This window comes from Silurus aristotelis (genome assembly GCF_946808225.1).
Source record: "Silurus aristotelis genome assembly, chromosome: 5".
NCBI lineage: Eukaryota > Metazoa > Chordata > Actinopteri > Siluriformes > Siluridae > Silurus > Silurus aristotelis.
The window spans coordinates 24,143,359-24,157,776 of NC_139578.1; the positions used below are offsets into that span (position 1 = coordinate 24,143,359).

The following is a 14,418-nucleotide window of genomic DNA, read 5'->3' on the forward strand; positions in this document are numbered from 1 at the left end:
TGGAGCCACCAGGTAGGAGGAAAAGAGGAAGGCCAAGGAGGAGGTTTATGGATGTGGTGAGGGAAGACATGCAGGTAGTTGGTGTAAAAGAGGCAGATGTAGAGGACAGGGTGGTATGGAGACGGATGATCCGCTGTGGCGACCCCTAATGGGAGCAGCCGAAACAAGAAGAAGTAACAATCCGAAGGTCTAAGAAAACTAATGCTTCTATTTTGCTTTTTTTATTTTTTATTAAAACGTGACAAATTCTATTACTAACATCCCCTTGAAAGATCAATTATTTTCAGTTACTTTTGATTAGCTCATCATTTTAGATTAAATTCATCAGAATGTCATCTAAACACACAACACAAGGTACATGACACATTTGCTTACACTTGAATAAGGTTTTAGAAATAATTTTTAAACATTAAAAGTTTCAGATATTGAACAATTAATTAGTTCTAAATATTACAACAAAATCAACCTACAGTCTTCTGTTTATTTCCTATTTTAAATTAACAAAATAAATAAATCCTGATTATCAGGGTGGACCCCACTGTAGATACCTTTTTTTCTGTGAACAATTTTTGGAACCCCTGATTTGGGGATATTTCTTTTGATTATTTGGGAATTGACCCTTATCGAGATCCATCACAGGGCACCATGCACATATTTTAGACAGTGAACTAAACCTTAAGAGAAAATCTGTACAGACACTGTGAGAGCATTAAAAACTCCACCCTTGATGCCAGAATACATTTATTACAGCTACAAAAAAATTAGAAGTCCACTTTCACTTGCAATCCTGTAACACTGTAAGAGCTGCTCATGTATCATGGACTGCTTGATATTCAACTTGCATTTTATTGACAGATGTGACAACAAAGCTATGTGTACACACACACACACACACACACACACACACACACACACACACACACACGCACACAATTCTGCAGGAGCATGTGATGAGATTCAGGATAGCAAAGTTTAAAACTGCAAACAGCTGTTTAGGTCTCTTTTTCCGCTCTCCAGCTGTATGACAGAGAGAGGGGGGGGAGAGAGAGAGAGAGAGAGAGAGAAGTATGAGTATGGAGGTTTTCTGGTTTGGAGAGACTAAAGAGCCAAACAGAGCCTTCCCACCATCTGTACCAGCAAACCCTCCAGCACACGTCAGATTCATCTCTCCACTGGAGCAATGTGAATGTGATGAAACTAACGAGTGTATATAAGTTTTTCTAATGTATTAGTCAGTATTAAACTTCAGTGAAGGAATGTGCTACAGAAAATGAAGGACAGATACAGACTGTAAGCAGTGAAGGTTTTATCAATATAATCTCACCAGAGAAGGCAGAAACAGAAAAGAAAGTAAACGAACAGATGGTGTGTGTGCAAGAATTAGAAAGAGATCCTTAAGGAATGGCAGGAAGGAAAATGAGAGGAAAAACAGATAGAGAGATATTTGTGGTGAGGGGAGGACTGGTTTCAGTTAAGAGCCTCATAAAAGAGAACAATTTTGCAGCAAGAGGAGAAATTGGAGAGTCTGATTCGCAGAAAGAAGGCGGGGGAAAAGACAAGCAGGCAGAAAGGAAATGAAATAGCAGAGAAGTTTGAAAAAGTAGTTTTGGTAATCTTTAGAAGAACCTACAAGCAAACTCTTGCTTCCTTTAGTTTTCAACAAATAGTTCAGCAAAAGTACACTTGTAGCTTTGCTACGATTGAAAAGCAAAACACAGGCACATTTTCATATACGCAAGATCCATGAAACACTCCCCATTCCTGGCAAACAACAAACGGGCTTCTTCTGGTTCTGTTCAGTCCAGGAACATGAGAAAACAACATGAGACAGGCACACAGAGAGTTGTTTTAGCGTAATCAGCATTCCTGGTTATTCTTTGAAACTTAGACTAGTATAATTATTTTTATAAATAGGATTATGTGGGAGAAAAAAAAAAAAAACAAGGAATAGGCAAAAGAACACTTTACAAAATACTTTTTATTTCATTGTTCATTTCTGCAATACAAAAAATGAAACAAGCGGGAAAAAAAATCACATTTCCTTTCATTTACAATAAAATGATCATTATAAATATCATTATTATTATCATTGTTAAGACTGCAGAAACATTTTGATGTGGATGTGTGCATTCAAGAAAATACATAGCACCAACGTATTTTTTTTTCCATAATCAGGTTTATTCCTCTCTGAAAACTTTTGCTCCACCCAAACATACAAGGTTTTCTCCAAAGAACCATCCAAATACAATAAATCCAGTGAGGTGATGTATATATTTTTTTTGTTTATTTGTTTTTTTTTCATGAACATTAATGCTAAAATAACACACAGCAAACTTTGGCCTGTCAACAGGGCTGGTGTTTGTAAGTATTTTTCTGATCTTTTCTCTAACAAATTGTATAAATCCTCAACATTTTTTCCATTCATTTCATAAAAGTATGTTTATTTCCTGTGGATTAACCTTGGGAGTCGTGTTAATATCAGTCACATTATGCCTCTGTCCAGCAGGACTTGAAATGACTACTACAAAAAAAAGGACTAAATATTGAGAACAATAATAACAATAACCATAGTTATAATAATAACAATCATTAATAACATTAATAACAATACATGGTAAAACACTTTATAAAAATTAATATTTGGAGATGTACCTGCAAGACAGCTCGTCTTTCTGGGTGTAAATAAAGACCGGGCTCATTTTAGGAGCCTGAGCCACACTTCCTCCCTGAACTTTGTCCTTTTACCTTCACCTTTACAGCAGTCTCTACTTTTTGAGATGTACTGTATGATCTAAAGACATCCTTCACTAGGGGTTAATATTTATTCATTTCAAAACAAGCCTGTCTGTGGAAATATTGATTTTAATTGGGTTATCTTCCCTGAAGGCACTGAAGGGTTATTAAGGATTGAAGGGTATTGAGGAAAATATGTGGCTAAAAGCTTACAAGCTAAAACCAGAGGTAAGATGGAAATTTATTAAAGCAGAAACAAAGGCATTAATCATACAGCACTGTGGCTGGAGTCGTTGGATTTTGGGAGAGACAGACTACAAGAGAAGAAGAGGGAGGGCCGGTATAATAAAAAAAAAAGTGCTTTATTTTCTTTCAATGTATTCAAAAAGATTTATTTTATTTATATTATTTTTTTTTTATTTTAATGAGCTCCCTCTTTTTATTTTGCTCTCTCTCCTTCGTGGGTCTAATCATTGTGGCAGAGATGTACAAATAACTACCAAAACAATATGCATTGTTCCTTTTTCTGTCACTTCACTTCTTTTTCCTTCCTTCCATCCTTTTCGCTGTCCTGTAAACAATGTCAAAGTTCTTATCATCTCCATCCAAGCAGAGCCTTTCTTTTCTTCCATTATCCCCCTCCCCACACCCTTTGTCTGCGCCCCTTCTATTGCCCCTAAAAAATCCCTATCTCTTGAATTCTGTTCGTTCATCTTTAAACCTTGTCCAGTAGCGAGCGGTGGCAGTAGAGAAGGCGTCGAGGGGTACCGTAGCGCCGGAAGAACAGCAACGCTCCCAAAACCACGAGCACACAAGCCAACAGGAAGAGAGGGATCACTATGACTGCAGCACCTCCTGCAAATCCATCGGACTTGTTCACTTCAATGATGATGACTTCTTCATCGGTTCCTTCCGGCTTTGTAGACTCATGCTTGCAGCCCATCCAATCGATCAGAACAGACTTTGGGTAGCCGGGCTCCACCCTCACCTGTTTGTTGTTGAATTTCCAATATTTGTTGGCTTTGTAGAAGTAGGTGTAGGCTGAAGAGAGCAGGACAAGAACTTCGAATTAGATTTTCTAATTCAAACTTGAAAATATTGTTTGTTTACTCACAACCGCATTCAACAAAATCTTCTCACTTTGTTTAGCTTGCTTTATAGTTCTCAACCTCCAGAAGCCAATGATACCAATATGTCAAACTCACTTGCCACTCATTTTTTTCATTCCAAACAACTGAACATACGTTAAAATCAATACCAGTCATCATTCATATTTAGCAGCACAATGCTGAATGTGATATGTGGTTATTTACACTTCTTATTATGGTTAGTTGCTTATTAGGCTGTCAGTCGTGTTCAGGACTGGGAGAAACAATTTTCACCTAATCTACTGTAGACATGCCCTGATACAAACAATTAATGCACACTTCCCAACCAGGGTAAAAAATAAATAAATAAAAGGTTTCCTGTGCTAATGATATGAGGTGCAGACAACAAAGGAACCACTTTGCAGCAGTTTGTAGCCTAGTCATATCCGCCTCATGAAATGCAGCTACAGCTGGGAAAGCACCTGCTCTTATCATCCCCCTCCCCCAACCTCACATGTAAATATGTATACTCATGTACCTCTATTGTCGTTTATAAAAGCTCCTTTGATATCATCAGGCACTCCGTTCCACATATTTATGGGTTTGGGGTACTCTGGGTCCACAAAGCGTCTGCTCTCGTTGAAACGGTAATATCTAAAAACAGAAATGAAAAAGGATTAAAAGGGGAAGATAAACATGTTTTCAGAAGGGAAAAAAAAGCGTTGACAAAATTAGAAGCGGAAACAGTATTATGTGGAAATTATGACAAATCACATCACGCTACAATTACTAAAAAAAGTTCAGGCTTTTTTAGGAGTTTGATTACAATGGCATTTTCTCAATCTTTTAGAATAACAGACACTCACTTGCTTCCTCTGAAAAAGTATGTGTGTCCATTTGGGGTGTAGAAGAGAGCAGCATCTATTCTGTCTTTAGGAAGGCCTGTGCCCAGCTCCTTAAAGGTTTTAGGATATCCTGCATCCATAGTTGCCTCACTAAATTCCCAGAACTTATCACCTATACAATGAGAGAAGAAAGAAAGAAAGAATCAGGGAAAGAAAGAAAGAACTGCATCCACTGATATAAAAATGAAATGAATAATACACAAACCAACCAACCAAACAAACAAACCTTTAAAGAAGACAAATTTCCCATCAGCTCGCTCGTAAGCCGCATTGATAGAATCCGGCAAGCCTTTCCAAAAGTGCGAGATGAGCATGGGGTATCCCTGTAAAGGTTTACCATCCCGCATTCTCCAAAACCACTTGTCCTTTAGGAGCAAAGAAAAAACAACACAGAAACCGACTGATTATTAGTTGCATTTTTTTGTTACACGCCCAGTAAACTGTGTCATTATTACAATAAGCATATGAAATGTACAACAATGCTACAGCAATTACACACATTCTTTTCTGCATAGCATCTGCTATCCCCTCAACTGATGCCAGTACCTACCTTAAAGACAAACATTTCTCCCCGCAGGATGGTGATGGTGTCAAAATGGCCTTTGCAGATATCAGGCCTCACTGAGGGCCTGTCAGATTTGCGTGTGGGTTTTGGGGCAGGAGGGTTTGGCACATGTCCTGACCGAGAACCTGCAAATATTTATTTAAAATCATTTATATATATATATGTACATTTTGTGTATTATTTTTCAAAAGCTACTCAAACAGAGCTTATACATAAAATATAATGGTCTATAATGGTTTTGTCTTTCTTATTTGTTCATGATGTTGCACTTTCCTCAGTGAAGGCATTACATAAGGAGTCATTAAGCTATGCCTGTAAGTGGGCTTCTAACCAAAATGGTAAAAATATAACATAGAACAATTTACCATGAGATTACTGAACCTAGAAAGTGAGCCTTCTTGTTTATTTTATACTTAGTGGAAGAATAAGTTAAAGTGTACCAGCCCTATATAAAAATAAATAAATAAATAAAAAAAATTAAAAAAAAGACCAACCATATATCTGCTGAATTCCACGTCTGTCATCCTCAGGAAGCACATAATTTTCAGTCTCCATCCACTGGTAGAACGGGGCCATGATGGCAGAAGGATCCCCAGAGTGCTCCAAACCCAGAGCATGACCCAGCTCATGCAATGCAACCAGGAAAACATCATTTCCTGCGAAAGGGAAGGAAATAAGAATCAATGACAATGTGGAGGAACAGTGACAAATCTCATGAGGTAATCCATCCTCTTCTTTTTTAAATCTCTAATGATTTACCTCCTTGGTCACCATTGCCAGTTGTCCAAGGCTCTGATGCATCAAAGTGAGTGTCGCCTCCGATTCCTGGACCAGGGAAGAATGCATGGGCCAGAAAGCCTCCTTCTCCATCAAATGGAGTGCTATCATCATGATAGCCATCAGCAAAGAAAAGCATTATGTCAGCATACTTGTCAGGTCTGTCTCTGATCTGATAGTATGGAATTTCCCGGAACTTCAATGGCGTGACTGACTCCCAAACCTTAAAAGCCTTCCGGATGGCCTCGTAAGTAGCGTACTCGCCAACTTTAGGAGTGTAGTTCTGGATGCTGTTAAATAAATATAGCAAAATATGGTTTATACCCAAAAATCATTTAACATATTAAAACATTTAAATTAATGTTTGCATGGATTTCCTTTAATAAATTATTTGTTTTCTAGTTTGGAGTTTAACGTATTTTAAATGCTTTGCTAATGGCTGCATTCTACCTGAAGGTGACCTCAGACTTCTGCCACTTCTGACCCTGAATGACATAACGTTTCCTCCTCAGGTTGCTCTTTTGCTCAGTCCCAAATTTATCTGGAACCCCACAACGTGGTCGCTGCATTGCACTAAAAACCGAAAACAAGAAAAACATACCATTTGCCTTCTTCAAACTGCATCCTGGTTGTCATAGTTATGAAACATGTTTGTGTGTAGAAATTAAATTTTCTTATTAGTTGTTGCTCAGTTTACTTTTTACCCACCAGTTGCCTGTTTTGTTATGGGCTGATATAAGACTAAGACTTACTTTAATGTTTCAGTGTCCATGGTTCCTGTGATGGTGAGGCCATAGAACTTCTGCATGGCGGAGATGGCAGAGGCAATGGCCTTAGGGGATCGGATAGCCTGAGCACGCACATCACCAGGGGGAAGATATCCATACTGCTGTAGCCATACCTGAGAGAGGGATACATTCATTTTTATATACATTTTACATTCATCAAATATAAGTTATTAAATAGAATGCATCATCTACAGCTACTTCTTTTTTTTAGTATCAACATCCGATCCGCATTACACAATTGATATAATTATACATTGTGAAAGTTTACTCAGACGGACAAAATTAGCATGAAAAGTCAACAGCTCTTGACCATATATGAGCTTGAGTAGCAATATTTTTTACTTCTTTTGAACATAGAGGAACCAGGGTGTGTAGGTGTCAATTCTTTCACGTGTGTGTGGCCTTCACTGAACTTTAGAACGATGCCAAGCTGACTTTGTTCCAGAAACAGCATGTGCTAGCTAGAAACAAATTACAAAAATAAACATTCCAGTAAAATAGAGACCAAGAGAAAAGAGGATCAAAGCAAATCAAACAAAATAAAACACATAAAAAATAATTACTACTCATACTCAGTATATACTCACTGAACTGAGTCTGCTCATAGAGCTTCAAAGGATCACAACCTCATAAACATCCCTTCTTTTTGTGTGTGACGAAAGAAAAGCTAAACAAGTCTTTTAGCTCAAATACACACTCCTTTGAAACTTCTATCAGACACACATACATCTGTTTCTGCCCATTCAGCTTGAAGAAATCCATAATCTTGCTATCTCTACTACTGCCCCAAACACCAATGTTTAGTAAATGTTTCAGTAAAATAAAAGAGAAATGTCACAAAAATAGGGGGTCTGTTTAAAATCAGCAGCCTGAGAAACACTACACCCTTAACACACAGAGAGCATTCACCGATTCAGCTGTAAAGACCCTTAAGTCCATTCAGGGTGTGGGCAAAAAAAAACCCCGTGCCTATAAAAGTCGTCTAGGGTCGTATCTAGGTCAAGAGATACGAAGTTTACACTAAAAACAGACCAATGAGCAAATTTTCGTTTGTATTTACAATAGGATGCAGAAGGAAGTGAGACTGCAGGTTATATGCATGAGTAGGAGATTTGGTTTAATGCTTCAGACGTCATCTGTCTCCACTCTGACCACAAACTCACTCAGAAAAAGTACAAAGAATTCTTCACTAATCCTTCAGATTCAAAACCTCAAAAATGCTCCCTCCCTTCCACTTTATTTCTCTCCTGTATCTTTCATAAAATGGTAGCATTTTATCCCACCTCCACAATTTTTAAAAGTTTATTACGATACGTAGGGGACACACTTGTGCTACTGGTGTGTTGCTAAAACCTATTTTCTCTTGCTTTTCTTATTTCTTACATGGCTCACCTATAGACTAGCTATACACATACATACACAGATCTGTCTTAACATTAAACCCCGAGTGATTAACAGTGATGATCTCATTAACGTGTACCTGTCCTCAAAGTTGAGGTGTTGAAAGCCGGAAAAATGGGCAAGAGTAAGGGTCTGAAGAACAGAGCCAAAATTGTTATGTTAGATGACTGGGTCGGAGCATCTTTAATATAGCAGATCTTATGATGGATTGTTGGTAAGCGTTGTTTAGTTCAAAGCTAAAATCGTCCAAAGTAGTCCAAGGAAAGACATCCGATTAACCACATGGTGAGCAAATGCTCAAGTGGTCAGAAAGTGGCCCTTGGAAGACCTACGCAGTGTTAGACAGGCGGATTTACTCGGATTGCTTATCAGTTATGTCTGTATCAGTTTTACATGCTAGAAGAATATTTGTATGGCGTGCTGTACACACTCAGCAAAAGGGAGTCAGGGTGAGGTGCATGGGATACAGTAATATAGGAGGAGACTAGAGATTTCCAAGAGCTTAAGACAGTTTTAACATGTATGAGCTCAATGCGAAGTCACTCCAAGCACATAATTAGTCGAACAGTTAGGCTCAAAAATTGCATATATCCAAATCTTACGTACCAGACTTGCTGAAGTAATTTCACCTTTTTTAGAATGGCTTGCACAATCAAATTAACTCACATACGACAGATTAACCGCTTCCTGGTGTCTGGAAATAAACTCTTGTTAAGGCTTTTAGTGAACGATTTCATCACTCTGTCCCACAAAAGTACCGTAAAGAAGTGACATTTTTGGTCTACTTTAAAAGGCTAGACGTCACTACACACACTACTTCTGAAACCTTTATAGGAAGGAATATTTTATGGTTTAATGTTGCATAAGTGAATACAGAGTGCTGCACTATATTCTCGCCTTAATATGGTCAGTATGCTTCGTTTTTCTTCCTCTCTCTTGCTCCATTCCTTCCACTCTCTGACTGCTCCCTGTGTGTTGCCGCTACGCTGTGGTCTATTTTCCCGATGCTGGGAAAAACACACTCCAGCTCAGAGGGATGAAAAAGCCACCCCCCTCCCCCTCCTTTCCTCTTCTTTCCTCGTCTCATTTAGCTAGCTACCCCTTCCTCTCCTTCTCTTTGTCTTTCTTCCTTCTTTGTTCTTTGTGTATCCTTTCATCCCTTTTTTCCCCAAACAATTTTTTCTCTTCCCATTCCCATAGTCGTTTTTTTTCCTCTTTCTCTGTCAGAAGACCTCTCTCACTTTTGACTTAGGTCTCTTCTTACTGCTGCCAGAAATCCCAGCATGCCCCAGGCCTCTGGAACACCCAGCAGTGAGCGTCAAAGGTTCTATTTAGAAGCTCTCCCTGACTCCTCTGACTGGGGAAGAGTCACCGTGTTGGCCTCTATGACACAGACAGGTAGCCTTTATTAAGTCTCCCGCACTCCAGTCAGTCTGGCGAGGTTTTATTTATGACATAAACGTCACTCACAGGATAAGAGCATTGCTCCGACATGAGAGTTAAGTTATTCATACTTAACTGACCACACAAAAAATAGTAAACTGGGGAAATTGAAAGAGCTTAGCAAAGCAGATGTTACTCTGAAGAACAAAATTATAGAAACATGACAGTTTACAAAAATTACATTGAATACAAATACAAGAAAGAAAGATGTTAAATGATCTAAAATCTGTGTTGAACGTTCACTTTTAACTATATTTTCTGTTCATTAAATTGCAAACTTAATGATTTGCCCTATAAATATAAAGATGACTCCCCGTCAAGAGGAGCAGAGCTGGTTCTAATTGAAGGGGCAAACTTACAGTAAATGCCACCTCTGATGCTAAGCACAACCATATGCTATGACCTCACCTGCAGACATGCCAGGGTGGTAAACATATGCCTTCTCTTAAGCTGAAACTGACCTCCTCCTGTGTTCTGCCACTCTCTGATTACTTACTGAATGCAGTAAAATTAGCCAATTGTGCATTTAATTTACATTTACATTTCACTGACACTGATTTTAATAAAAGAAACACACGCTGTTTTTTCCAAGAGTTTTGAGAACTTTCTTCTCCTGGAAAACAGTCTTGCAGTGTTGCAACATCTTGGAATTGTCATCACTAATGTCATGATACGGAATTGAGCAATCCGAATGCCTTGTTTAATAGAACAAACTGCTGACAGAGGGTTCTGAAGGAAGAAAACATTACAGCTGGAGTTTACAGCCTGAAACTCAGCAACTGTTGTTTTTAATAGTTAATATAATATTTAATAGTATGTAAACTTGGACTTAAGAGAGAGAGAGAGAGAGAGAGAGAGAGAGAGAGAGAGAGAGAGAGAGAGAGAGAGAGAGAGAGAGAACAAACACAGATGGAGGAAAGTTGCACAAGCAATTATAAATGTTAAGAGGCTCATTTTTTAAGTTAGAGAAAAAGAAAGTTGGGGGGGTGAATGGAGGCAATCGGATGCAAATAAACAAATATAAAAGTTTAAAAGCTTCCAGACTGCTGAAAACGAAGCAGAACCTACGAAGAAATGAGCAAAAGAGGCAGCGGGGGCAGAAGTTTGCTGAATTTGACTTGGAAGGAGACAGACCGACTCAGTTGTTCCCCTCAGACTTCAGCCAGTGGAAAAAGCAGGGAATTGTGGTCATCAGTGCCTAAGTTTTGGTCTCATGCAGCCAAATGGTGGTTCAGATCCCTGACCTATTTAATGTAATACTCACCTGATCACTGGCACAAACCACAGCAACAGTTTTAACCCAGTTTCACAAGCTATTACATTCAGAAAGCAACTAGTGTCTAGGAAATGATCTTGAATGAAGTGCATGCTTTGTACACACTCCAATCTATAAGTGGTCATAGATGCAAACCTAAGAATGGCTTCATTATCATTAATGATATTTATTTTTAGCATGTTAAATATAGTAGATTGCAGATTTTAGATTTGTCTATTTATTATCTTGACACCAGGGTTTGGGTGTTAAACTGCACAATAATACACATGTACCTTTTCACTACTTATATGAAATGCAATGATTGTTGGTGAGTAATTGATTGCATTTGCATTACATGTGCAATGCTATATGTTGAAATTACCAGTGAAATCCTCTCTTTGTGAGCTAAAAGAAAGAAAGAAAGAAAGAAAGAAAGAAAGAAAGTTTTCCAAGTACCTGTAACACCACTATTGTACCATTGTACTCTAAAAGTTTTAAATAGCGATTTACTATACATTTGGTTGAACATGATTAAAAATTATGCTCAATATATTATATGAAAAAGAGGATAAGGTGTATTTACAATGTAGCCAGTAAAAAAAAAAATTAAAGATTGGCTGACTTACCAAAATTACACCAACTTTTCCTTAAAACCACATTATACGAATAAATACCTGGTAATCATTTTCAACAGAACTGTTTACAGACTGTTGTACTACAGCCAACACTAGTTCAGCAAATTCCTTTTATCCTATATAAATTTAAAGCCAGAAGGGCTGCAGATGTGGTTTTACCATATGGGATTTAACCTCCACTGTGACCGTTGATTTGGATCACATGACTCCCTCGTGACTCCAGGCAGAGAGACTGTTATCTGTGGAAACCTGGAACAGCCTTGTTTCAGTCGACTAGGTTTATTTTCCACTGCTAGCCTTGGCTGACTATTGCAATGTGGAGAATGGAAAGAGGAGGGAGGATAAAGGGATGCTCAGAGATTCAGATCCTTATGCAATCCTTCTGATCTGTTTAATGTTTAATTTACCCTGATTAAGGCTCTGGCTTGCATTTGAGTCAGATGTTTCTCTCTATCTTGATCCCCTTTCCTTCATTTTTTTTACCTGCTCATTCAAACTCTGTGTATATACCAGACAGTCATCTCTACAGCAGACATTATCAGGCCAATCACAGGTTGTGTGTATCTCAAAAACACACAAATGATGTCAACTTCAGACACCCTGTTCCTCTGAAGGCTCATTTCTCAAGTGCAGACTAGTTATGAGCTGAAAAGGATCGTCTGAATCCATCTGGATCATTTAGCTGCAGTGCTGGCTCAGCAGTTAAGGTTATGCACTGTTTACCAAAAGCTTTCAACCTTTCTAGAGGGTATATTTGGAAATATTTTCTGGAAAGGAAAAACCTGCTGGATCCTTAACTGTCCAGCCCTCTGTTATACAGTGCATTCAACAGATATTGACCTGCAGAGTGCAGCACATGGTCGTTTCCAACATTAATTACTCAATACCCCTTTATATAACTCAGATCTATAGTTTTTGAGATACCCAACAAACCTGACATTCAAGCATAACCTCTTTCGGACTGACTGCCCAACCCATATTCAACTACAAAGTGTGTGCTTTTAATCCTGAAAAAGCAACACATCCAAAATATAAACCTAATCTTTAAACATAACCTTTTTTTTTTTTTTTTTAGAGTATATAACACAGATTGCATAGACTACAATATGACACTATAAAATATGAAATATAATCAGTAAGTTTGAAAGGATATATAGTATATTCATCTACAGCCTACAAAGTTTTTGTACAGGTTTGTGTCTGTGCAAAATTATAACAAACACGTGTATTCTCCTCTGGCAGAGCTGTTTGCAATGAAGTGTTCAACTCACTGTTGTAAAAGTGTGTGTGTGTGTGTGTGTGTGTGTGTGTGTGTGTGTGTGTGTCTGTGTGTGTGTTAGATAGATAGATAGATAGATAGATAGATAGATAGATAGATAGATAGATAGATAGATAGATAGATAGATAGATAGATAGATAGATAAAGAGATAGAGAGATGGAGAGAAAGAAAGAGAGATAATCCTCACCTCTGGTCGGATTTCTGTGTCGCTGCTCACCCCCAGGGCAGTGAGCGCCAGCACAAGCACTGACCAAGTGACCATCCTGAGATGCCAAAAATACTCAATACATAAAACTCTAACTTACACCCTGAGCCTAAATCACCCTTTCCTCTTTTAACTTCCTAACCTTCCTGATTTAGATCATCCCAAATCTTGAAACTAAAAGTTAAAAATCCTTGTTTCTCCAAATAGAAAAAAAAAATCTGGAAAAATGCCCCAAGGCTGCAAATGCTTTATAAAGCCGTGTGTACAAAAACACTTTCAGGAAAAAAGCACCATATCAATAGAGCAGATTTGCAAAAACATTTTGAGGTGTAGTCTAAAGACGAGCTTGTCTCATCTTGTCTCTCTTTTGTCCTCCGGCACTGATCGCTCGCTCTTCTGTATGAGGAGCTGCAGACGTGGGTCCCTGTAAGCCATCGCGAGTCATTTTACTGATCCGAGTCATTCCAGAGTGAATCAAATATTTGACTCACCAGTGAAATGCACATCCGGATGACTGGAACAGGCTGCTCTGTGCTTTTGTATAAAACTGCGTGGATACAAGATCCTGCGTCACGCCAGGTCTTCATTCATGACTAGTGCCTTCGCCTTTTCTTGCAATGGGGTGCATTTTTTTTTTATTGTTGTGCATAACAAATATGTGTTTTCCATAAATTAATGAATTATGGACTTCAATAACCAGTGCAGATCACAGTGCATACTGCATTCTAGCACAGAACAAGAGTGCAAATTATTATTTTTTTATAAAAAAAAAACAAAAAAAAGGATCAAATGTAATAAAACGATAATCAAATGGGACAAAACCACGTGATATTATATTTGCTGCTTTAAAATCTGCTACAATTTTAAATTTTTTAGGAAAAAAATACTAATGACTAATATCTCTGTAATTGCACTGCAATTCCACGGTTGGTTTTATGATGTAATGTTAGATCAGGACTTTTCTACCTCTTGTATCATACATCACTAAATGTTCTGATAATGCTGTGTTGGGTGGGTGGAAATGGCACAGGAACACAGCCTTCTTAGAAATGTTTATTTTGTTCTTGAGAATCGACTGAAGAATCTTTTGAAAGTCAGCCCTCGCTGATGTTTCTTTCATGTGTGGCATCCTAAAGGAAGTCTTGCCCTCCCTGTGTACAATTTTGATAGCCCCTTTTCTATTTTTCTATTGTTTTTTTGCAGAGAGCAGTAGATAAGCTTAAAGACATTGAGGATTTAATATCAACCCCTTACAAAGCAAATCTAGGTCAAAGAATATTGTTCCAGGTCTCAAACCATTTGATCTCTTAGATTTGTTTATGGGAAAGCAGGAACTGCTATTT

General features: G+C 38.1%; 1 protein-coding gene across 1 annotated transcript; it reads right to left on the bottom strand.

The window, feature by feature from the left end:
- Positions 1-1,958: 1,958 nt before the first annotated feature.
- On the bottom strand, positions 1,959-13,541 carry mmp14a (matrix metallopeptidase 14a (membrane-inserted)). Its single transcript, XM_083541481.1, has 10 exons — positions 13,058-13,541; positions 6,821-6,969; positions 6,519-6,641; positions 6,051-6,358; positions 5,786-5,947; positions 5,277-5,416; positions 4,953-5,091; positions 4,688-4,838; positions 4,360-4,475; positions 1,959-3,774 (listed from the first exon to the last, which is right to left on the bottom strand). The coding sequence occupies exons 1-10, from the start codon at positions 13,130-13,132 to the stop codon at positions 3,449-3,451; spliced, it is 1,689 nt and encodes a 562-aa protein (XP_083397607.1). The 5' UTR covers positions 13,133-13,541; the 3' UTR covers positions 1,959-3,448.
- Between the last annotated feature and the right edge of the window lie 877 nt (positions 13,542-14,418).